Source organism: Propithecus coquereli, unplaced genomic scaffold (genome assembly GCF_000956105.1).
Source record: "Propithecus coquereli isolate 6110/MARCELLA unplaced genomic scaffold, Pcoq_1.0 Scaffold119, whole genome shotgun sequence".
In the NCBI taxonomy this organism is placed as follows: Eukaryota; Metazoa; Chordata; class Mammalia; order Primates; family Indriidae; genus Propithecus; species Propithecus coquereli.
Window position 1 is genome coordinate 4,579,156 of NW_012135969.1, and position 22,388 is coordinate 4,601,543.

Below are 22,388 nucleotides of genomic sequence, written 5' to 3' on the forward strand. Positions count from 1 at the left end.
AATGAAGTAAAACTATCTTTACTTGTAGATAATATAATTCTGTATGTAGAAAATTCTAAGGAGACCACAAAAAAATTACTGGAACTCATAAACAAAGTTTAACAGGCTCACTGGATACAAGGTCAGTATACAAAAAGTAATTGTATTTCTATACATTAGCAACAACCAATCCAAAAGTAAAATTAGGGAAGTGGTTTCATTTACAGTACGTCAAAAAGAATAAAATATTTACAGATAAATTTAATAAAAGCAGCAAAAGATCTTTCCACTGAAAACTATAAAACATTACTGAGAGGAAAAAGATGTAAAATGGAGAGATAGTCCATGTTCATGCTTTAGAATATTTGATATTATCAAGATGGCAGTTCTCTCCAAATTTATTTATAGATTCAGTGCAACTCCTATTAAAATATCAGCAGGCTTTTTTTTAAAGAAACCAACAGGCTGATCCTAAAATTTACATGGGGATGTAGTGGCCCAAACAATTTTGAAAAATGAAGAGCCATGTTGGAGGATTCATGCTGTCTGATTTAAATCTTAGTATAAAGTTATAGTAATCAAGACAGTATGATTTTGTAAAGGACAGGTGTATAAATCAGTGGAACAGAAATGTATCATAGACCTAACTCTAAGATCTAACACTATAAAACTCTTAGAAGAAAACATAGGAAAAAAACCTTTGTGATCTTGGGCCAATCAAAGAGTTATTTATTAGATAACACCAAGAACACAGCTATAAAAGTGATAAATTTAATTTAAAATTACAAGTGATAAAATTTAAAACTTCTATGCTTCCAACGACACCTTTTAAGAAAATGAAACAACGAGGCACAGACTGGGAGAAAATACTTGTGAGTCATATATCCAGTAACAAGATTTCTGTTGCTTCTTGGTCTTTTGGCTAAGATCAAATGTAGTAACAAAAATTCCATCAAGAAAATAGGCTCGGTATGGTGGCTCACTTCGGGAGGCCAATGCAGGAGGATTACTTAAGGCAATCAACTTGGCAAAAACATTTATGAGACAATTGGGGAAAATTTAACATAGGCTGGGTATCAGATGATGGTTAAGGAATTAAAATACTGGCCAGGCGAGGTGGCTTATGCCTATAATCCTAGTAATCTGGGAGGCTGAGACCTGAGGATCACTTGAGGTCAGGAGTATGAGACCAGCCTAAGCAAGAACAAGACCCTGTCTCTACTAAATATAAAAAAATTAGCTGGATGTGGTGGTGTGCGCCTGTAATCTCAGCTATGGGAGGGTGAGGCAGGAGAATCACTTGAGTCCAGGAGTTTGAGGTCGCTGTGAGCTAGGCTGACACCATGGCACTCTAGCTTGGGCAATAGAGCAAGAGTCTGTCTCCAAAAAAAAAATTAGCCAGGTAACTAAAAGTAGAAAAAAATCAGCTGGGCACAGTGGCATGCACCTGTAGTCCCAGCTACTCGGGAGGCTGAGGCAGGAGGATTGCTTAAGCTCAGGAGTTTTAGATTGCTCTCTATGAGCTAGGCTGATGCCATGGCACTTTAGCCTGGGCGACAGAGCAAGACTCTGTCTCCAAAAAAAAAAAAAAAAAGAAAGGAATTAAAATTAAATACTTATGAGAAATGTGTACAGAAATATTTATAGGTAAAATAGTATGTCTGGAATTTGCTTTAAAATACTCAAACAAAAGGGGAGGAATAGATGAAATAAAAAAAGCAGGATAGGTAAATGTTGAAGTTTAATGATAGTATGTGTGGGTTTTGTATATTATTTACTCTTGTGTATATTTGAAGTTTTATTTTTCTTTATATTATTATTTTTTTTTTAGTAGAGACAGGGTCTTGCTATGATGCCCAGAGTGGTCTTGAACTCCTGGGCTCAAGCATCTCGCCCTTCTTGGCCTCCCAGGGTGCTGGGATGACAGGGATGAGCCACTGCGCCTGGCCCCATATATTTGTAGTTTTCCATAATAAGTTAAAAAAAAATTAAGTTGAGAACTTGACCATTATGGGAAAAGCCTTTAAGAAATCATTAAGGAAAGTGGGTAGTGGTATTACATAATTACTTGTTTCAGCCCGATACCAGTCCATACTTTGTATACCTTGCAAAAATCTAGTTCTTTCATTACTGCCATGCAAAAGTTGTCTTGAATAGAGATTTAAGAGCAGAGGCAGACCTTTCAGTCTTCATGTTCGACCACATGCTAGTAGGTACTCATTAGCTTTCTGATGCTCCTGGATTTCCAAAATACACATGGATCTCTTAGAGCCCACATAAGTAGTGTGCTGTTTATAACCGTTAACATTTCTAAATGTGAATCAGCACCATCTTCCCCTCATGCGAATTCTCATACACAGCACAGCCTTCTCCTTTGTGAATGGTATCTGCCTCTTCCTCAGTGTGAAAGGTCCCAGGATTTATAACTGCTTTTTTTAGGGGTATAAAAATTTTACAGTTCTTAAATATATACACTTTCAATGATTATGGTGAATGATATACCAAGGATGTGTTCTTATTTTGTTTATTCATTATTTTCTCCTTTTTCCATTTTTCAGTACATGTACTAGCCTTAGCAAGTTCTGTTCCAAACTCAGGCACCTTGACTTGGCTTCCTGTACGTCAATAACAAACATGTCACTAAAAGCTCTGAGGTAAATTTCTTACAATAAGCATGTACAGTAATCAGAAAAATTATGTACTTTTTAAAATAATTGAAATAAAGTTGGAATTGAAGGCAACTGTGTTTTATGGATATATACTAGAGTTTAGAATAGGTGTTTTGTTTTACTGCTTACCCAAATAACAATTATAGGACATATTAAAGTGAAATGACTAGAGGTAACTAGGATTTCTGAACAGAGTAGTATAGCTTATACATGAATGATTAGATTTTTATGAAGGCTTGTTTTCAAAAAAAGAAAAAAATAGCACTTGTTATTATAGCTTAGTGATTAAAACAGGGTTCTAGAGCCAGGTTATTAACAAGGTTTAGTAAGCAAACATAACCCTACTGAACTTTTTAAAAACAAGATAATTTAAGGCTAAACCATGCAAAGTTGTGCCAATATTTGACAGTTTTTTGTGTTATAAAAACGACAGCTTGGCCGGGCGCGGTGGCTCACGCCTGTAATCCTAGCTCTCTGGAAGGCCGAGGCGGGCAGATTGTTTGAGCTCAGGAGTTCGAAACCAGCCTGAGCAAGAGCGAGACCCCGTCTCTACTAAAAATAGAAAGAAATTAATTGGACAACTAAAAGTACATAGAAAAAAATTAGCCGGGCATGGTGGCGCATGCCTGTAGTTCCAGCTACTCGGGAGGCTGAGGCAGGAGGATTGCTTGAGCCCAGGAGTTTGAGGTTGCTGTGAGCTAGGATGACGCCACAGCACTCTAGCCCGGGCAACACAGTGAGACTCTGTCTCAAAAAAAAAAAACAAAAAAAACCCGACAGCTTAATGTGGTTCAACCTACTATATGTAAAGTGCTTTAAAAAGGTTTTTAGCACATAGTAAACAATTAATATATCTTACTTTAATGTTCATGTGTTTTTTAAAGCATGTTACAGATGATGTATCTTAAAAGGAAAGTGAAATGCTCATTTTCTTTGGAAACTTCTCTTTTAATCAGCTTTTTATAAATGATTATGGCCTGACCTATTGGCTGCATTTATGCATAGTAAAAATTAAGCTATTAAAAGAAGAATATAGATTTAGTTAAGTAGAGTATAAGTAATCTAAAAATATGGTTCCTTTGAGACCTTCCTTGTGAATATTGAATACATTTATCTTAGACTGTTTCCCATATAGGATAATAAATTTGATAATGTAACAACTATCATTTATAAAATATTTTCACATAAATTATCTCATTTATTTGAAGGTCTTGTGAGGTACGTAGGGCAAGCATTTTACAAATCTAAAAAGAAAATCTAAAAAGTTGTCGAGTCCCAGGTATTATTGCGGCCTTTAAGTTGCTCAGAGTCAAGTGGGAGGAAAAAAACTACTAAACATATATTATGTGATAAGTACTATGAAAGAAATGAGTGCATCTGTTTTGGGAAAACATAGAACGGGCTATGGCTAAACTTGGACTAAGAGAAGTTCAGACAGTCTTCCTAAAATGACTTGCCTAAAGTCAGACTATTAATGTTGAAGAATGAACTTGAACCTAGATCTCCTGACTTTATCTTCTGGGTCTTTTCTATAGGCAAGAATATTTAAAATAATTTAGTCACTATTTTCTGAAAAATGTCATAGAAAGCTTGGGGTTTCTCCCTGGTCTAAATGTGAAACTAAACTGATAAGAGCAGAAGGGATCGAAGATGAAGCTGGTATTTTGAAGACAGATTGAACGCAAGATACTGTAGATTCAGCCTACAGAAACAGTATTCTAGAAATGTTTCAGATGAGGAAATATACAGAGCCTTTATAAATTCTTAAAAGTTTAAAAGTCCTCATTATTACTTTGATACTGCAGATTGAATGTCTCTAATCTGAAAATCTGAATTACTCAAATCCCAAACTTTTTGAGCGCCAACATGACGCTCAAAGGAAATGCTCACTGGGGCATTTCAGATTTGGGATGCTCAACTGTGTAAGTATAATGCAAATGTTCCAAAATCTGAAATCCAAAACACTTCTGATCCCAAGCATTTCAGATAAGGGATACTTAGTTTGTAATAGCACTACATGATGGAGAATCTGGGTTTGAATCTGAACTCTGATTAATCCATGGCCTGTCAAGAGACCTTTGAGATATGTGATCAGTGCAAAAAGAATATAAAAATATTTTGAAAAGTATAAACCTCCATAAAAAGTCTCATATATCTGAAAGACAGTATTGTGCTTTGTGCTTGTTGATTAAGCTGCATTTGAGAAGACCCTGTTAAGGATATAATCCCACATGAGCACGATAGATGTTGATAAATCAGCTTTTTTGTGTGTGTGCTATGGGAGTGCCTATATTCACATTAAGTAAATATATTCTTGTGGGGGAGAATGGTACTATATCCATTCCTTTATTAAATAGCCAATAAAATGAGACTTTGGTGCCTTTGGAATTGGATTTAGTGATATGTTTGTCTCATTTTGTTTTATCCTAAGTGAGGGATGTCCACTGTTGGAGCAGTTGAACATTTCCTGGTGTGACCAAGTAACCAAGGATGGCATTCAAGCACTAGTGAGGGGCTGTGGGGGTCTCAAGGCCTTATTCTTAAAAGGCTGCACGCAGGTAATACTCCATGTAGTGCTTGTGAAATTCCAAGGAACCATGAGCTCTTTGTAGGCAGCCTCAAGGTATTTGTCTTGAGGGAAATGTTAGTTGTGTGTATTATTGACCAAAGATACACACTTACCAAAAATTAAAATGTTTTCCTTAGAATAAAAGAATGAGAAGAATTAACATCTGGCCAACAATAAATTTGGGGTGGGGGCAAGGTGGGGATATAACATACTGAGGACAAACCATAAGCAAAGAGTTTCATGCAGTTAAATTTGTACTGAAAAGAAAACTTGTCATGTTGTTACTGCTGATACTTTGTACCGGATAGGCAAAGAAGGCAGTCTTGGCAGTTTTCACTTGTTTTTTTTAACCACCAGGAGTTTTTCTTAAATGTGGCAAGTATACAGCAACCTGCGTTTTATAGCGTCGATGCTTATTTCCTGCCAGTGACATTACAAAGCCAACATATTTTGTCATTAAAAACTTTACTATCTCAGTGTTCTACAGTGAAAAAAGGAATTGACTAGATAATGCCTGGAAAGAAATGAACAAGGGTAGATTTAAATGTAATTGACAAAGTAGGGCTAGACTCTACCTTATTTTATTAATGGTAACTAAAACCGTAACATGGATTCCATTAAAAATGCCTTCATTCTTTTACCATGATGGGATGGGTTCTATCGTTTGAAGCAGAGCTTGGATATACGACTGTCTTAAAACAACAGCTTGAGCTTCTGGTTATTTATGGAATCCTGAAAAATATTGATTGGAATGCATCATTATCATCAATTACTTACCATCTGCTCTCAGCACTGTAAGCATGACGATAGAAGTGTGAAGATTATTTTAGCTTCATAGTCCCTCAACAAAATGTTGTGTGGTATATTTATAAGAAGTAAAATCCATAAAAACTAGGCAACGTTAATTTCATCTTTTCCTTGATTTGATGATAATATGAATTTGAATGTGGCCAGAACTCATTCTAAAAATACTGATAACCATGCTAATAATATGAATTACACTGTTATGTGGTCATAGTTCATTGTTTGGTGTTAATTGTCCCTTTGAAACTTGGTTTGCTCTATTTAGAATGTATTGATGAATGTGTACATTCTTAAATCTTTCTCCTTTGAAACAGTATCAGTAATCACTTTTTCTCTTTTTTAATCTTTCCAGCTAGAAGATGAAGCTCTCAAGTATATAGGTGCACACTGTCCTGAACTAGTGACTTTGAACTTGCAGACTTGCTTGGTAAGCATCCCTTCCCACAGCTCTTCTGTTTTAGTAATTCATTTCAGTAATATTATAATAGGAGTTTTAGTCATCAAGACCAGTGGTTTTTCCACTACAACCCTAGGTACACAGTAGACACACAGATGACTGACTACATGTTTGACAACACTCACTCCTAGTGGCTTTGACATAAATTAAGATAGAGGGCAGCTCTTGAAGAATTCCAGATGAGCAAACTGTAACTCCATCCCTTTCTTATCTCCTTAAAAAAACTGTCTACTTTTTCAAAGTAGATTATTCCAAAACTTCAGTATTTAAAATTGCAGTCACACTTTATAACCGATTGAGATGTGTCAGTGGGTCACAACTGTGGAGAACCACTGCTATAAAAGACAAGCAATATGTACTCTTTTTTTTTTTGAGAGTAGTCAAGTACAGTAGTGAAAAGCGGGGAAAGTAGTAGAGCAAAGAGTCGATCTGTAACTGACTATGAACAATCAAGTAAGATAACTCACTACCTTCGAGCCAGCCGTACTTTTGCAGTTATTAAGTAGTATCTGTCTGTATTTAGCATTTTGACTTGTTCAGATTATCGCCCTTTTTGTGTCTACCCCTTAAACCCCTGGATTTTACTCAGATAATTTGCTGAAACTTTTCAGGGGCCTAGAACATTAAGAATATACCTTCAGCTTCTCTCTCTTTCCTTGAAAACTACATACATATGTTGCCTTGGAGTGAAAGCTCCTCATAGCAAAGAAAAAAGGAGATGAGGATTTTTCTTGTTTATGCTAAGCCTTCTGCTTGTTTTGCCCTTATCTTCCTGTTTGATCACTTGGAATTTGAGCGCATAGTGATTGTTTAGGTTAAAGGTGATATGTAAAAGGCCACATTTTACAAAATTTAAGCAACCTGCCTTTGAGGGAAGGTGCCAATAATGATTTACGTAGGAAACTCGTCAAGATTGAGTTACTAATAAAAGGGGTGACATTCCTTTATTTTTAAAAAAATTTTTTTCAGCCGGCGCAGTGGCTCACACCTGTAATCCTAGCACTCTGGGAAGCCGAGGCGGGCGGATTCCCTCAAGGTCAGGAGTTCGAGACCAGCCTGAATAAGAGCGAGACCCCGTCTTTACTAAAAATAGACAGAAATTAGCTGGACAACTAAAAATATATATAGAAAAAATTAGCCGGGCATGGTGGCATATGCCTGTAATCCCAGCTGCTCGGGAGGCTGAGGCAGAAGGACTGCTTAAGCCCAGGAGTTTGAGATTGCTGTGAGCTAGCTTGAGGCCACAGCACTCTAGCCAGGGCAACAGAGCGAGACTCTGTCTCAAAAAAAAAAAAAAAATTTTTCAACATCACTCAATTAACAAACCAGTGTACTTCCTTTTAATTCCGACCATCCGTTCTTTATAATTCTGATTGCTGGAGTTGCTGACTACCAGAATTTGCCTTATTTCATTTTAAGACTGAAATGTTTACCCTGAGAGAGCAAGCACAACTCTTATAGACATGAAACCATCATCTTACAGTGCTAGAAAAAAGCTGTTCTTGCACAGCTTCAAATGTTTGTATGTGTATATATGTACATACACATAAATACATACATATCATTTGTGGATTTAGTTGGTTTTCCTTCATCCTTCTAGCAGGCAGAAATCACAGTTGGTAAACATAGAGAACTAGTTCTATATGTCTATTTTATTTTCCTTCACCTAAATCTTACTATAGGGGTCATTCTTTCCCAGTGTGACAAAATGATTTTCAACATTCATGAGATTTTATGTTCTGCCCAAAACTATTGAAATGACTAAAGTATATTCTTGGTTTATTCCTTTTGTTAACTGATTTGAAAACATAAACGTTTAGTAAATTTTATTATTATTAAAACTTAAAGTATTGACAATATTACTTTCCTCGTTTTTCTTCCTCATTTCTCTCTCATACACTTTATTATTATTATTTTTTTTTTTTTTGAGGCAAGAGTCTCACTCTGTTGCCCTGGCTAGAGTGAGTGCCGTGACGTTAGCCTAGCTCACAGCAACCTCAAACTCCTGGGCTCAAGTGATCCTACTGCCTCAGCCTCCCGAGTAGCTAGGGTACAGGCATGTGCCACCAGGCCCAGCTAATTTTTTCTATATATTTTTTAGTTGTCCAGATCATTTCTTTCTATTTTTTTTAGTAGAGACGGGGTCTCTCGCTCTTGTTCAGGCTGGTCTCAAGTCCTGAGCTCAAACAGTCCACCTGCCTCGGCCTCCCAGAGTGCTAGGAATACAGGCGTGAGACACCACGTCCGGCCTTCTCATACACCTTAAAACATAAAAAGGAAAGGGCAGCATAGCCCTGTAATACTTCTCTAATATTGTATGGCACAGATTCCTATTCCTGCTTCATCTTTCTTAACTACCCTAGTCTAGTAATAACAAACATCACATTTGTGTGGCACTTTTTCAGGTTCTTGAGCCCAGGGGTTTGAGGCCCTAGTGTACTATGATTGTACCTGTGAATAGCTGCTGCACTCCAGCCTGGGCAACATAGCAAGACCCCATCTTAAAAAAAAAAAAAAGATATTGAGAACATGCTGATTTAAACAGTCAATATTAAAAATTTGAGTTTTTTTTTCCCCCAGTTGTCTTTGCTGCTTAAGGATGCTCCTTGATTAAAAGAGATGACCGGAGAGCTTAATTTTTAAGCCTATACAAAATCAGTGAATCTGGCAGGACAAATGAAAGTCCTAATAGGATACACCATGTTAAGATGTTTATATATAACTCTTTTTTTAAAAAAAAGATGAGATCTCCATGTTGTCTGGGTTGGCCTGCCTCCAACTGCTAGGCTCAAGTGAACCTCTCACCTCAGCTTCCTGAGTAGCTGGGACTACAGGCATGTGTCATGGTGCCTAGCTTGTAACATTTTTTTTTTTTTTTTTTTTTTTTGAGACAGAGTCTCACTGTGTTGCCTAGGCTAGAGTGCCATGGCGTCATCCTAGCTCCCAGCAACCTCAAACTCCTGGGCTCAAGCGATCCTACTGCCTCAGCCTCCCGAGTAGCTGGGACTACAGGCATGCACCACCATGCCCGGCTAATTTTTTCTATATATTTTTAGCTGTCCGATTAATTTCTTTCTATTTTTGGTAGAGACGGGGTCTCGCTCTTGCTCAGGCTGGTCTCGAACTCCTGAGCTCAAACAATCTGCCCGCGTCGGCCTCCCAAAGTGCTAGGATTATAGGCGTGAGCCACCGCGCCCGACCGTAAGGTTTTTTTTTAAATGTAACATCTTTGAATGTGTGTTATTTTTCATTTTAAAATAATTTAAAACAAGATCATTTAAGTTTGTTTTTTTGTTTTTTGTTTTTTTTGAGACAAGATCTCTGTTGCCTAGGCTAGAGTGCAGGGATGTCATTGTAGCTCACTGCAACCTCAAACTCTTGGACTCAAGTGATCCTAAATAATTTTTTAAATAGTGCAAAGTTATATCTGAGTTAGACACAACTGTTTATCTCCACAAATTAGGATGTTCTTTATGTTATAAAACTAAGATATACAAATAAATAAATACTGTAACTGATATAAGATTGCAACTGTCATCCACAGTTTGTTTCAATTTTTTCTACTAACTTGGTATCAATTTAAACTTGTAAATATGTTTATACTACTAAAATACGGTTGTCCTTATGTTTTCTAGGTTTTAAAATTGTTTAATTGAACCTATACCATGATGTGCCCCATGCTGTTGCCAGTCCCATTAGAATCCCATTATAGCTTTTAACAGGATACCATTATAGCTTCTTCCCTTAACAACAAAAGTGAGCATAGATTCTCTTGCAAACTAAATCAAAAAGTGGCTCACGCCTATAATCCTAGCACGCTGGGAGGTAGAGGTGGGAGGATCGCTTGAGGTCAGGAGTTGGAGACCAGCCTGAGCAAGAGCAAGACCCCGTCTCTACTAAAAATAGAAAAAATTAGCCAGGCGTGGTGGCGCGTGCCTGTAGTCCCAGCTACTCGGGAGGCTAATGCAGGAGGATCATTTGAGCCCAGAAATTTGAGGTTGCTATGAGCTAGGTTGACACTAGCTGGGCACTCGAGCCCAGGTGACAGAGCAAGGACTCCGTCTCAAAAACAAACAAAAAAAGAAAGTAGAAGGAAGAAACAAAGTGTGTTTGTTTTCATTTTAGGTCTGCTATCTGATTAAACCTATCTGGATTTCTTTTTGGTACTTATTTTCACAGAGGTATCATTTTTTGCTTATTTTTCTTCTACTAAGATACTGATGTCTGTGGTTTTTTTTTTGCTCTTGTTTTTTTAGCAAATTACAGATGAAGGTCTCATTACTATATGCAGAGGTTGCCATAAGTTACAGTCCCTCTGTGCCTCTGGCTGCTCCAACATCACAGATGCCATCCTGAATGCTCTAGGTCAGAACTGCCCACGGCTTAGGTAAACATTTCTTGTTTAGCTCAAAAAAAATCAGAGAAAAGGAACAAAAGTCTCCTTCACCCATATTTATTCCTTGGAATTTTAAAATTTTGTGGTAGACACTACAGAGCCACTACCCTTTTAGATGCCCACCTACTTGCTTTGTACCTCATTTGATTACATGTAATTGGCATGAACCAAGGGGTGACAGTCCTCAAAGTCTATTACTTGCTAACCATACTAGAAAAAAAGATTAACATTTTATTTCATTACTTGAGAAAGAAACAAAAGTATTTTATTAACGCTTTTATATAATTTTATATAATAAAATTCCTTTCTCAAAAAGTTTTTAAAGGCCCACACTGAGGTCATTTATATTGTAATAATGATTCCAGGTACATAAAAGGGAGTACTATATTTGAAAAGAAAAAAAATCCTTGCAGGAGGACCTCTTTTGTACTGATGGTCTTTCAGAACAGCCTCATTTCTCTATGGCTCCTCCTCAGCTTGACTATGGGATTCACTGGATATTTGCTAAGAATGCTACGTTAGTATGCACGTGGTGTCAAACCCATGTTGATTCTGTAGGCACACAAGATGGTATTTTGTAATGAGTAGGGATGATCCCCATATACCTTTTTTGTTTTTTAAAACAAAACTTATATAACACTTGTAAGTTTGACATCGTTTTATTAGGTGCTTCACAGATATTAATTTATTTAATCTCTATACCACCATATAAGCACTTTTTTATCTCCGTGTTATAGATGAGAATACTGAAGCACCAAGAGGTTAAGTAACCCTTTCAAGCTATCACAACTAGTAAGTGTAGGAGAAAGGAGTCAAACCCAGGCTGCAGACCCATAAAACCATTTTTCTTACATATAATAGTCATTGTAAAGTAATCAGACTTTCTGTTTTGATTATCACCTGGCCTAATCATAATTGTTAAAAGAACTTTTTCCTACAATATCAAAATTCCTTAATAGATGGTAGACTTGTTGGTCAAAATTAGTAATACCAGAAGCCTAGAATAGAGTACTTCTCAGGAGCTCAGAAGGTAACCAAACTTCTCTCTAAAAATAGTACACATTATTCCTTTATATTTTAGAGAGAGGGGTCTTCAGCTCTGTCTTTCTGTATGATTCATTATATTGTTAGAATAGAAAGGCTCTTAAAAGTTGTGTTGCAGTCATATCATGCTCTCCCATTAGATATAGCAGTCATTTCTAATTGATTTTCAGTTGATAATGATTTCTTTAGCTTTAATTTTTTTCAACTTCTGTAGTAATATGTAAGCAAACATGTTAAATGTTCTTTGCTACCATTGTACAGAGGTCATCAGACTTTTCACAGAAAAGAGCTGCTTTTGGTTTCCCAGCCCTGTGTTTGGTATTTAAGTTGGTGTTTAGCAGTTGCTGAATAATAGGAGAACTGCTGCCAGCTCAGCTTCCCTCTCACTGGGCCTCTCTGGGAGCATGTGGGAGGAGGCAGGAAGCTTTCATAAATCTGGAATTTCATATTTGGGACAAACCTGTAATTAAGCTGTCCCTTCACATTTTTAAAAAGCTATTTAAATCTGAGTGAACCTACATCTAAAACAGGGAAAGAAAATAATTTACTTCGGCAACAGATTAACTGAAATAGAGTATTTTATCTCCATTTCCTTTGTTTTCTAGGAGCAGGCTGCCCTCTGGGGGTAAGCGGTATGCCATCAAGAAGGCTTTTAATGCATTTCATGCATTTTGACTTTAACTACAAGCTTCAATTATATTCTTCTGTGTTCTTTGATTGTATCATCCTGAAATGTGGTATTTATAGCACCACTTTATGATGACTCCATAAAAATGAGTGGCGAGATCTGTATACAGACTTGCTTAGCTGTTAATGTCATTCTATATTATAAAGTCGTTAGGGAACAGGAGATTATTTTCTTAAATTCTTGTTGTTTTAATAAACCCAGTTTTCAGAGACTGAGAACGTGACTTTCACTTTCTTTTTTTTAACAGAATATTAGAAGTGGCAAGATGTTCTCAGTTAACAGATGTAGGCTTCACCACTCTTGCCAGGGTAAGTATTTCCATTGGATTCCATAGGTTTTGTTAGGGATTTTTATTTCTTTTTTTATGCATGTATTTTTTATTTTATTTTAATCCATTTAAGGAGTACAAATGGCTTTTTGTTACATGGATGAATTGTATAGTGGCGAAGTCTAGACTTTTAATGTACCCATCACCTGAAGTGTTCATTGTATCCAAGAGGTAATTTTTCATCCTGTACCCCCCCCCCACCAGCCTGCCTCTTTTGAGTCTCCAGTTTGCATTATGTCACTCTGTATGACCATAGATACCCATTGCTTAGCTCTCGTTTATAAGTGAGAACATGAGGTATTTGGGTTTTTGTTCTTGGGTTACTTCACTTAGAATAATGGCCTCCAGTTCATCCAAGTTGCTGCAAAAGACATTATTTCAGTCTTTCTCATGGCTGAGTCGTATTCCATGGGTGGGTGTGTGTGTGTGTGTGTGTGTACACACCACATTTTCATATATCTACTCATCAGTTAATGAGCATTTAGGTTGGTTCCATGTCGTTACAGTTGTGAATTGTGCTGCAACAAACATATGAGTGGTGTCTTTTTTTATAAAATGACTTCTTTTCCTCTGGGTAGATTCCCAGTAGTGGGATTGCTGGATTGAACGGTAGATCTACTTTTAGTTCTTTGAGAAATCTCCATACTGTTTTCCATAGAGGTTGTACTAATTTGCATTCCCACCAACAGTGTTTAAGCTTTCCCTTTTCACCTCATCCACACCAGCGTCTGTTATTTTTTTATGTTTTAGTAATGGCCATTCTGACAGGGGTAAGGTGGTATCTTGTTGTGGGATTTTCCATTTCCTTGATGATTACTGATGTGGAGCATTTTTAAATATATTTGTTGGCCATTTGTTTCTCTTCTTTTGAAAAATGTCTGTTTACATCTTTTGCCCATTTTTTTTTTTTTTTTTTTTTTGGAGACAGAGTCTCGCTTTGTTGCCCAGGCTAGAGTGAGTGCCGTGGTGTCAGCCTAGCTCACAGCAACCTCAGACTCTTGGGCTCAAGCAATCCTTCTGCCTCAGCCTCCTGAGTAGCTGGGACTACAGGCATGCGCCACCATGCCCAGCTAATTTTTTTATATATGTATTTTTTTTAGTTGTCCAGCTAATTTCTTTCTCTTTTTTTAGTAGAGATGGGGTCTCGCTCTTGCTCAGGCTGGTCTCGAACTCCTGAGCTCAAACGATCCACCCGCCTCGGCCTCCCAGAGTGCTAGGATTATAGGCGTGAGCCACCGTGCCTGGCCTTTTGCCCACTTTTTAATGTTTTTTTTTTTTTTTCTTGCTGATTTGTTTGAGTTCCTTATAGATACTGGATATTAGTCCTTTGTCAAATATATAGCTTATGAATATTTTCTCTTATTCTGTAGGTTGTTTACTCTGTTGATTATTTCTTTTCCTGTGCAGAGACTTTTTCATTTAATTAAATCCCATTTATTTGTTTTTATTTTTGTCTCATTTGCCTTTGGAGTCTTAGTCATAAATTCTTTACCGAGGCCAATGTCAAGGATAGTGTTTCCTTAGTCTTCTAGTATTTTTATGGTTTCAGGTCTTACATTTAAATCTTTACCCATACTGAGTTAATTTTTATGTATGGTGAGAGAAAGGGATCCAATTTCATTCTTCTGCTTGAGGCTATCCAATTTTCTCAGTACCATTTATTGAATAGGATGTCCTTTCCCCAGTGAATGTTTTTGTCTGATTTCTCAAAGATAAGTTGGTTGTAGGTATTTGGCTTATATTTCTGGGTTCTCTATTCTATTCCATTGGTCTATGTGTCTGCCTTTATACCCATACCATGCTGTTTGGTTACTATATAGCTTTGTAGTATAATTTGAAGTTGGGTAATGTGATGCCTCCAGATTTGCTCTTTTTGCTTAGGATTTCTTTGGCTATTCGTGCTCTTTTTTAGTTCCATATGTATTTTCAGATTGCTTTTTCTAATTTTGTGAAAAATGATGTTGGTATTTTGGTAGGAATTACAATGAATATGTAGATTACTTTGAACAGTATGGACTTTTTTTTTTTTTTTTGAGACAGAGTCTCACTCTGTTTCTCGGGCTAGAGTGCCGTGGCATCAGCCTAGCTCACAGCAACCTCAAACTCCTGGGCTCAAGCAATCCTTCTGCCTCAGTCTCCTGAGTAGCTGGGACTACAGGCACATGCCACCATGCCTGGCTAATTTTTTCTAGTTTTTGTAGAGACAGGGTCTTGCTCTTGCTCTGGCTGGTTTCAAACTCCTGACCTCAAGCAATCCCCCTGCCTTGGCCTCCCAGGGTGCTAGGATTACAGATGTGAGCCACTGTGCCCAGCTTACAATTTCTTTCATCAGTGTTTTATAGTTTTTGTTTTTGACACTTTATCTTCAATGAAACTTCACCAGCAGGATGGGATTTTTATTTCAGAAGAATGGGTAACAAAGGAAATATAGAATAGTAGCAGAATTGGGAGTGCAAAAAACGAGGCAGAACTCTTGTATGGCTGGTGTTCCTGAGCATTCTCACGATATAGCTACAGACTCGCTGATGACCAATAAGAATACAAATTGCTCTGGAAATGCAGACGTGCCTTGGAGAATATGACACTCCTTCATGAGACTTGATTCTCCACAATTTCATAAGATGATAAAATAAGCAGGGATGTCTTAGTAGTCTGTGAAAGAAACTTACTTGGTTATTTGTTATGTAACTGGTGGATAAGAAAAAGAAACACACAAATCTGGTTTTAAGTGGAGAGGTTTTAAGAGATTTTCTGTATTCTCCTGAAGATTTTAATACTTAGAGTAGTTTATAAGTTACTATATAGTAATAGTATTTAAAATTATACGAACTTTCACCAGTGTTATGAAACAGGGAAGGTCATTTCGCTTTCAGACAGATTGATGGGATACTAATTGGGTAGGAGCCAGCACATGGCATAAAACTTGCTTTCCTCCCTTCAAAAGAAACAATTTTCATCAAGTTATTTATGGTTGAAAGAATCTCTATATTAGCCCAATATTAATGTTCAGCAAATTTATTCCCTGGCAGTTCTAAAATGTTAGATACTTTAAATGTGAAATAATTGAGAAATTTAGGCCGGGCGCGGTGGCTCACACCTGTAATCCCAAGCACTCTGGGAGGCTGAGGCGGGAGGATCGCTTGAGCTCAGGAGTTCGAGACCAGCCTGAGCAAGAGTGAGACCTCGTCTCTACTAAAAATAGAAAAAAAATTAGCCAGGTATGGTTTCACGTGCCTGTAGTCCCAGCTACTCGGGAGGCTGAGGCAGGAGGATCTCTTGAGCCCAGGACTTTGAGGTTGCTGTGAGCTAGGCTTATGCCATGGCACTCTGGCCTGGGCAACAGAGTGAGATTCTGCCTCAAAAAAAAAAAGAGAGAGAAATTTCATTGTGATCAAAGTAAGCATTTTACTTTTAAAAGTAAAATGTATAACTAATGAAATAAGATAAAAAGTGAAATTAGAATGACAGCAACTCTGTTTTCTCATGTTTTAAATATTTGTCCTATAATGTTTTTGTACTTTGTAGAATTGCCATGAGCTTGAAAAGATGGATCTGGAAGAGTGTGTTCAGGTAAGATTGTGGATTTTAATTCAGAAATACAGTATGATAGAAACTTAGATAATACATGTACAACAGAATGTCCAATTCCTTACCCTAGTGTAGCACACTGTAGTGCTTGGCAGCATTGGTGATTTTCTATTTATCGAGATGTCTTCCAGGCATACCGGGCAGAGGTGTTCATGGTATGTGAGTTAAAGAACTATGAAAATACAATCAGGTTGCCATTAGAGAGAAGAGAGGCCCAAGTATTCAGGCCATAAAGTTGTTAGAATATTTCCTTAGACCAACAGAGTTATACTAGTAAATAATTAAAGCCCCATCACACTGTTCTATAGTAGCATCTTTTTTTACCTTTACTGTACTGTGGTTCCTTATATCAATTGCCCTGGGACCTGACTGTATGAAACTTGGCCCTCAGGGCATACTGACCTCGTTATCATTAATTTTTATTACCAATTTTAAGAGCTTTGACATTATTGATTTAGGGAGAAACTTTGAAGGGGGGATTCCAAAAGCACATTAGGGCAATGAATTTTTTTAATGGTAAAAATAAAGGAAGATACTTCTGTAACTGTAAAGGCCTTTTTTTTTTTTTGAGATGAAGTCTTAACTCCTTACTGTCATCCTGGCTAGAGTGCAGTGGCATCGTCATAGCTCACTGCAACCTCAAATTCCTGGGCTCAAGAGATCTTCTGCCTCAGCCTCCTGAGTAACTGGAACTACAGGCACATGCCAACATACCTGGCTAATTTTTTCTTTTCTTTTTTTTTTTTGTAGAGCCGGGGTCTTTCTCTTGCTCAGGCTGGTCTTAAACTCCTGACCTCAGGCGATCCTCCCACCTCAACCTCCCAAAGTGCTAGGATTACAGGCGTGTGCCAGCCAGGCTACTTTTTTTTTTTTTTTAGTTACTTATTATCCAGACACTTTACCAGCTGTTAGTTCTTATTAAACTAAAACTTGTTCACATCCATTTATCTCTCGTGCATGCCTTAGTGTCCTCTACGTCCTTTCTAGTGTTAGTCCTTCTGAATGGACATGCCTGCCTGTTCCACCCTCTCTCTGTGTTATTTCTCAGCTCTTGTGAAGCTATGTGTAGTAGAAAATAATGATAATCTCAGAGTTGGAGAAGAATTTGAAAAGAAGCACTGATTTACTTTCAGTCCCAAATTATGAAAGGGTGTTCTTCCTCCTTCAGTGTTCACAGTTAACTCAGATTCCAGCAGCACCTGTCTACCACCCTTGGGGAAATAAATGACACCCCAGATATCAATTCTGAGTTGTAGCATGCCTTATTAAAAAGATATTTGGGCTGGGTATGGTGGCTCATGCCTGTAATCCTAGCACATTGAGTGGCTAAGGCTGGAGTATCATTTGAGGCCCAGAGTTCGAGAATAGCCTGAACAACATAGTGAGACCCTGTCTCTACATAAAATTTTAAAAATTATCTGGGCATTGTGGCATGCGCCTGTAGTCCCAGCTACTTGGGATTGGAGCTGAGGCAGGAGGATCGCTGGAACACAGGAGTTGCACTCAGCTGTGATGACGCCACTGTACTGTAGTGCAGAGTGAGAACCCCGTCCCCCCAAAAAAGATTTTCTGGGTGTGGTGGCTCATGCCTATAATCCCACCAAACTCCTGAGGCTGATCAGGGAGTATCCCTTGAGCCCAGGAGTTTAAGACCAGCGTGGGTGACAGAGTGGGGGGAAAAAAAGTTATTTAGATAGGCCAAATATCTAAAAATTTCAAAATGTTCCAACATTAATTTTTTTTCATGGAGCACTGTCTTCTGATTCTTTTCTGTGATGGTTCTAAGGAGACATAACAAAGTCCAATGAGTAGTACTTTCAAAGGACAGATTTTGATTGATTTCAAAAACAAAACAGAAATTTGAACAGAGCTGTCCAAAGACGAAGACTGGAGATGTGTTCAAACCTAGCTTGGGTGGATTCTTACAGAACAGGTTCAGGTAGCCGGTGGGATTTAAACCTTCACATTCTGTTATTTGATGATTGCTTATCAAGCTGTCTAGACAAAAATATAGTCAAAAATGAGGAATGACCCATGATTTTATTTGGAATTATATCCAAAATAAATTTACTTATTTCTTTCAGATAACAGATAGCACATTAATCCAACTTTCTATACACTGTCCTCGACTTCAAGTATTGGTGAGTTTGACTTTCCAAGTTATGTATATTTGTTGGATTTAATCAAAACCCAGTGCTATAGTTTCAGAATCCAGCTCTTAACTTTCCTCTTAGTGTTTGGCCACCATTTGGGGAAGGGATGCTTCTCCAAATTGTCAGCTTACTGAGGACCAAGGTTGGTCCTTGAGTAAAGTGGAAAACTGAGACAGGAACTGGAAAAGTTAAATGTTTTTTCTATCAAACATGACAAATCAAGGCTTTGCTAGGAGAAGTTCTTGCTGTTCTTTTCAGTGACACTTATAGGAAGGCTTTTTGTTTAATTGCTCTGTATCCAGGCTCATTTTTGGTGTTTGGTGGCATAGTACTATCCAAAGTTGGGTCAAAGCTTCTAAGTTTCCCAGAACCAAGGATTTAAGGAAAATCGACAAGATTTGTTTAAGCCTGTCTTATTTTGTTTATGAACTAGTTCACGGTCTTTACATGAATTTGTAAAATATATTTAGAATCACACACAAAAACATTAGTCATTGATTGCCAGAAGCATAACCCCAGCAACTCTAGTTTGCTTCCTCCAATTCCCCACATGGATCTAGTGACGATTCCATATGCATCAAAATCAAACCAAAAAAAGGTCTGCTTTCTGATTTTACCCAAGCCTCTGGCTAGAGGGATGCCGGAAGATATTTCAACATCCTTTCTTGCTCTATTTGGCTGCAGAGTCTTTCTCACTGTGAGCTGATCACAGACGATGGAATTCGTCACCTAGGGAATGGGGCCTGCGCCCATGACCAGCTGGAGGTGATTGAGCTGGACAATTGCCCGCTAATCACAGATGCGTCCCTGGAGCACTTGAAGAGCTGTCACAGCCTTGAGCGGATAGAACTCTATGACTGCCAGCAAATCACACGGGCTGGAATCAAGAGACTCAGGGTAAAGATGGCTACATAACTCTCCAGCTCTGGTGTTCTCAGTACTTTCTTTTCTTTTTTTCATTTTCAGATTTAGATTCTTGTTATATTTACATGGACATTTAGCAAGGAAAAAAATGGAGTGCAAACCTAAAGGTAGATAGTTTTTTCCTGTGGTTCCAGATAGAAATTTAGGAAGAAAATTCTCACTGAAGGGAAGTAAAGTAAGTCTCCTCCCAGCAGAGTCTCTCCCATAACGTCCAGGGCTTAGTTACAACTTCAGAGTGAAAAAAGCACATTTTCGTTCTAAAGGAAAGAAAGGAATAACATAAAGAAAATGTTTGGTTAAATGGGATTTAAGAATTTAATTTGTGTTTCCTTTTGACATCAAACCCTTTTCCTGGGATTCTTATTTTTTAAGATAACACATGAAGTAGATTTTTACCTTTATTTTTTTTGACCCCATCCTCCATAATAGAGAGATCCATGAATAGCCAAATGACTAGAAGACAAGTTGCAAGCAAAGAAGTTATAAAAAGCTGGATGAATCTGTATGTTAGATTATTCTGCTCAAAAGACATTTATTGGAACATCTGCTCCACACCTGGTATAGGAAAGACACTGTGCTTAGTTAGTCCCTTACCACCGACCTCTAAAAAAAAAATCCATGTTGGCCATGTGGCCTTGAGCACATATTAATAAAAGAACACCAAACCTCATCTTGAGTTCCAGTTGGCCTCAGTTCCTCCTCTCCCTTCAGACGTAGAGGACTGAGAGCACATCTGCACTGGGGAGACCTCGCAACTGTATTTCTTCTGCACCAGAAGAGAAGAGCCACAGGTCAATTGGAGCCTCTGCTGTGCCTACGTAGACTAGGGTTCCTAGACCTGCATGACTATCAGTAACCTCTTCCATTTCTGAATCCCGAGCAAATCTGTTATCTGTACTTCAAGTCACTTACCACTTCTCCACTTTAATTTAGTTGTTTATGTGCATGTCTAGACTGTAATTGCCTAAGAGCAGAATCCCCATCTTGATGATTTTTGTACTCCTCTCACTTAACTAGCACATTGTCTTGAACATAGTAGGTATTCAGAAATAGTAGTTAAGACTAGAAGTGTGTTATTGAAAGAAGATAATGAGTTTTTTTTTTAATATCAGAAAAAAACATTGTCCGTGATGACTTGGAAAAACATAATTTTAAATTTACATAGCTTCTCTCAGCAATGGGAATCCAACTGGGAATCCCTTTGGGACAAAATAAGAAATTAGTGTGATGTTTTCCCCCAGTTTTATTATTAAGAAAACAAATACCAAAGTTGTATGAGTTGATCTGGTCATTTAGAACAGCCTAGGACAGAACAGAGTAAAACCCAGTCCTCTCAGCATCCTGAGCAGTGCTTATCCTCTGCCCTGCTTTCAGATTTGTTCATCCCCTTGATGGTTTTTCTGAGAAGCAACATTGTAGTTTCTGTTTTTCCCTCTCTCAGTTACGTTTCTGTCTTGTTTCAGACCCATTTACCCAATATTAAAGTCCACGCCTACTTCGCACCTGTCACTCCACCCCCATCGGTAGGGGGCAGCAGACAGCGCTTCTGCAGATGCTGCATCATCCTATGACAATGGAGGTGGTCAACCTTGGCGAACTGAGTATTTAATGACACTTCTAGAGTTACCGTGGAATCTCTCCAGTGGAGGCGACCCCAGTGTTCTGGGCAAGGGTTACAAAGTGAGGGCAGTGTCCAGATCCCAGAGCCACACATACATACACATACACACCCTCATCCCCATCCACTCACATTTTGTGACCATGAGATTGAAGTTCATGCCGGCTTTATCAAGTGGATTGGTAAAACTTAACCATTCCTGTTGGAGGTGCCCAGAAGAAAATCATAGGCCACAGTGGAGGGAGGGGGCATTCCAGCAAACCCAGTGTTAACTGCTACTGTGGTTTCTTTGTTTTGTCAAAGGGGTTTCTTTGAGGATTTCGGTACAGTAACTGCAGTCCTCCAGTGTCAAGAAAAGCATGGAAAAACAATATATGATGTATCCAGGGACCAGAAGGAAAATTTCTTTGTATCCTAAAAATGGTAGCCATCTATTGTGACTACAGAGCTTCTGTGCTTCCTTGTTTCCATGCCAACATGCTGAGCATGCCCACAAAGAAGGCTCATCCATTCCTCCTGTGTTTTAGTATTTGGCCCAGAGGTTTCCTAAATGGTTGTATTGAAATCGCTGTGGTCCAAATGTGATTACTTACTCACTCAAGTTGTCACTGTCTGTAGCACATGTGTGCACCTGTCTTCCATTCTCTGTTGCTCCCTCCCACACTCTTGCTCAGTCTGTCACCTATTCATAATCTGCCTATTCACACTCAGTTGTTACTCCTTTGCTGTTGTGTTTACAGTTTGCATTTTGGATGGTTAGTTGGGGTTACCAAACATTTATAAAAGACATTATCAATAAATATTTTTTTAATTCTAAAGTTTACCATTAGGGGACCCTGCCTGAATCTTTGCCAATTTGAAAGGAAACTATAACAAAATCAAGAAAAGTTATGAGAGGAAATTGAGCTAAAATGATTTTGATGAAAACAAACTTTGCCTTTTGTATTCTGTTACATCTTGTGACATATGATAATTCGCATGATATGCCCAGTATTCCCCCTGCACATTTTTCCTTCTGTCAGACTCTACCAACTTAATAAGGAAAGAGAGAAATAAATGCATTAGTAGGAAAAAGTGGAATGGCAGATCCGAAAACGGAGCCTGAGAGTCCCTACTACCCAAGTTCAGACATTATTGAGCACTATCATATGTCCACTGAACTCTAGGAGTG

At 38.0% G+C, this 22,388-nt stretch overlaps 1 protein-coding gene across 1 annotated transcript in view; it reads left to right on the forward strand.

The window, feature by feature from the left end:
- Nucleotides 1–22,040, forward strand: part of FBXL20 (F-box and leucine-rich repeat protein 20) — a 100,326-nt gene extending 78,286 nt beyond the window's left edge. Inside the window, exons 7-15 of the mRNA XM_012661124.1 lie at nucleotides 2,538–2,633; nucleotides 5,080–5,206; nucleotides 6,374–6,448; nucleotides 10,735–10,865; nucleotides 12,854–12,914; nucleotides 16,460–16,504; nucleotides 18,607–18,663; nucleotides 19,360–19,572; nucleotides 21,063–22,040. Of these exons, the coding sequence (XP_012516578.1) occupies nucleotides 2,538–2,633; nucleotides 5,080–5,206; nucleotides 6,374–6,448; nucleotides 10,735–10,865; nucleotides 12,854–12,914; nucleotides 16,460–16,504; nucleotides 18,607–18,663; nucleotides 19,360–19,572; nucleotides 21,063–21,170 (913 nt within the window). The 3' untranslated portion in view covers nucleotides 21,171–22,040. The remainder of the gene's footprint in view (nucleotides 1–2,537; nucleotides 2,634–5,079; nucleotides 5,207–6,373; nucleotides 6,449–10,734; nucleotides 10,866–12,853; nucleotides 12,915–16,459; nucleotides 16,505–18,606; nucleotides 18,664–19,359; nucleotides 19,573–21,062) is intronic.
- The last annotated feature ends 348 nt before the right edge of the window (nucleotides 22,041–22,388 follow it).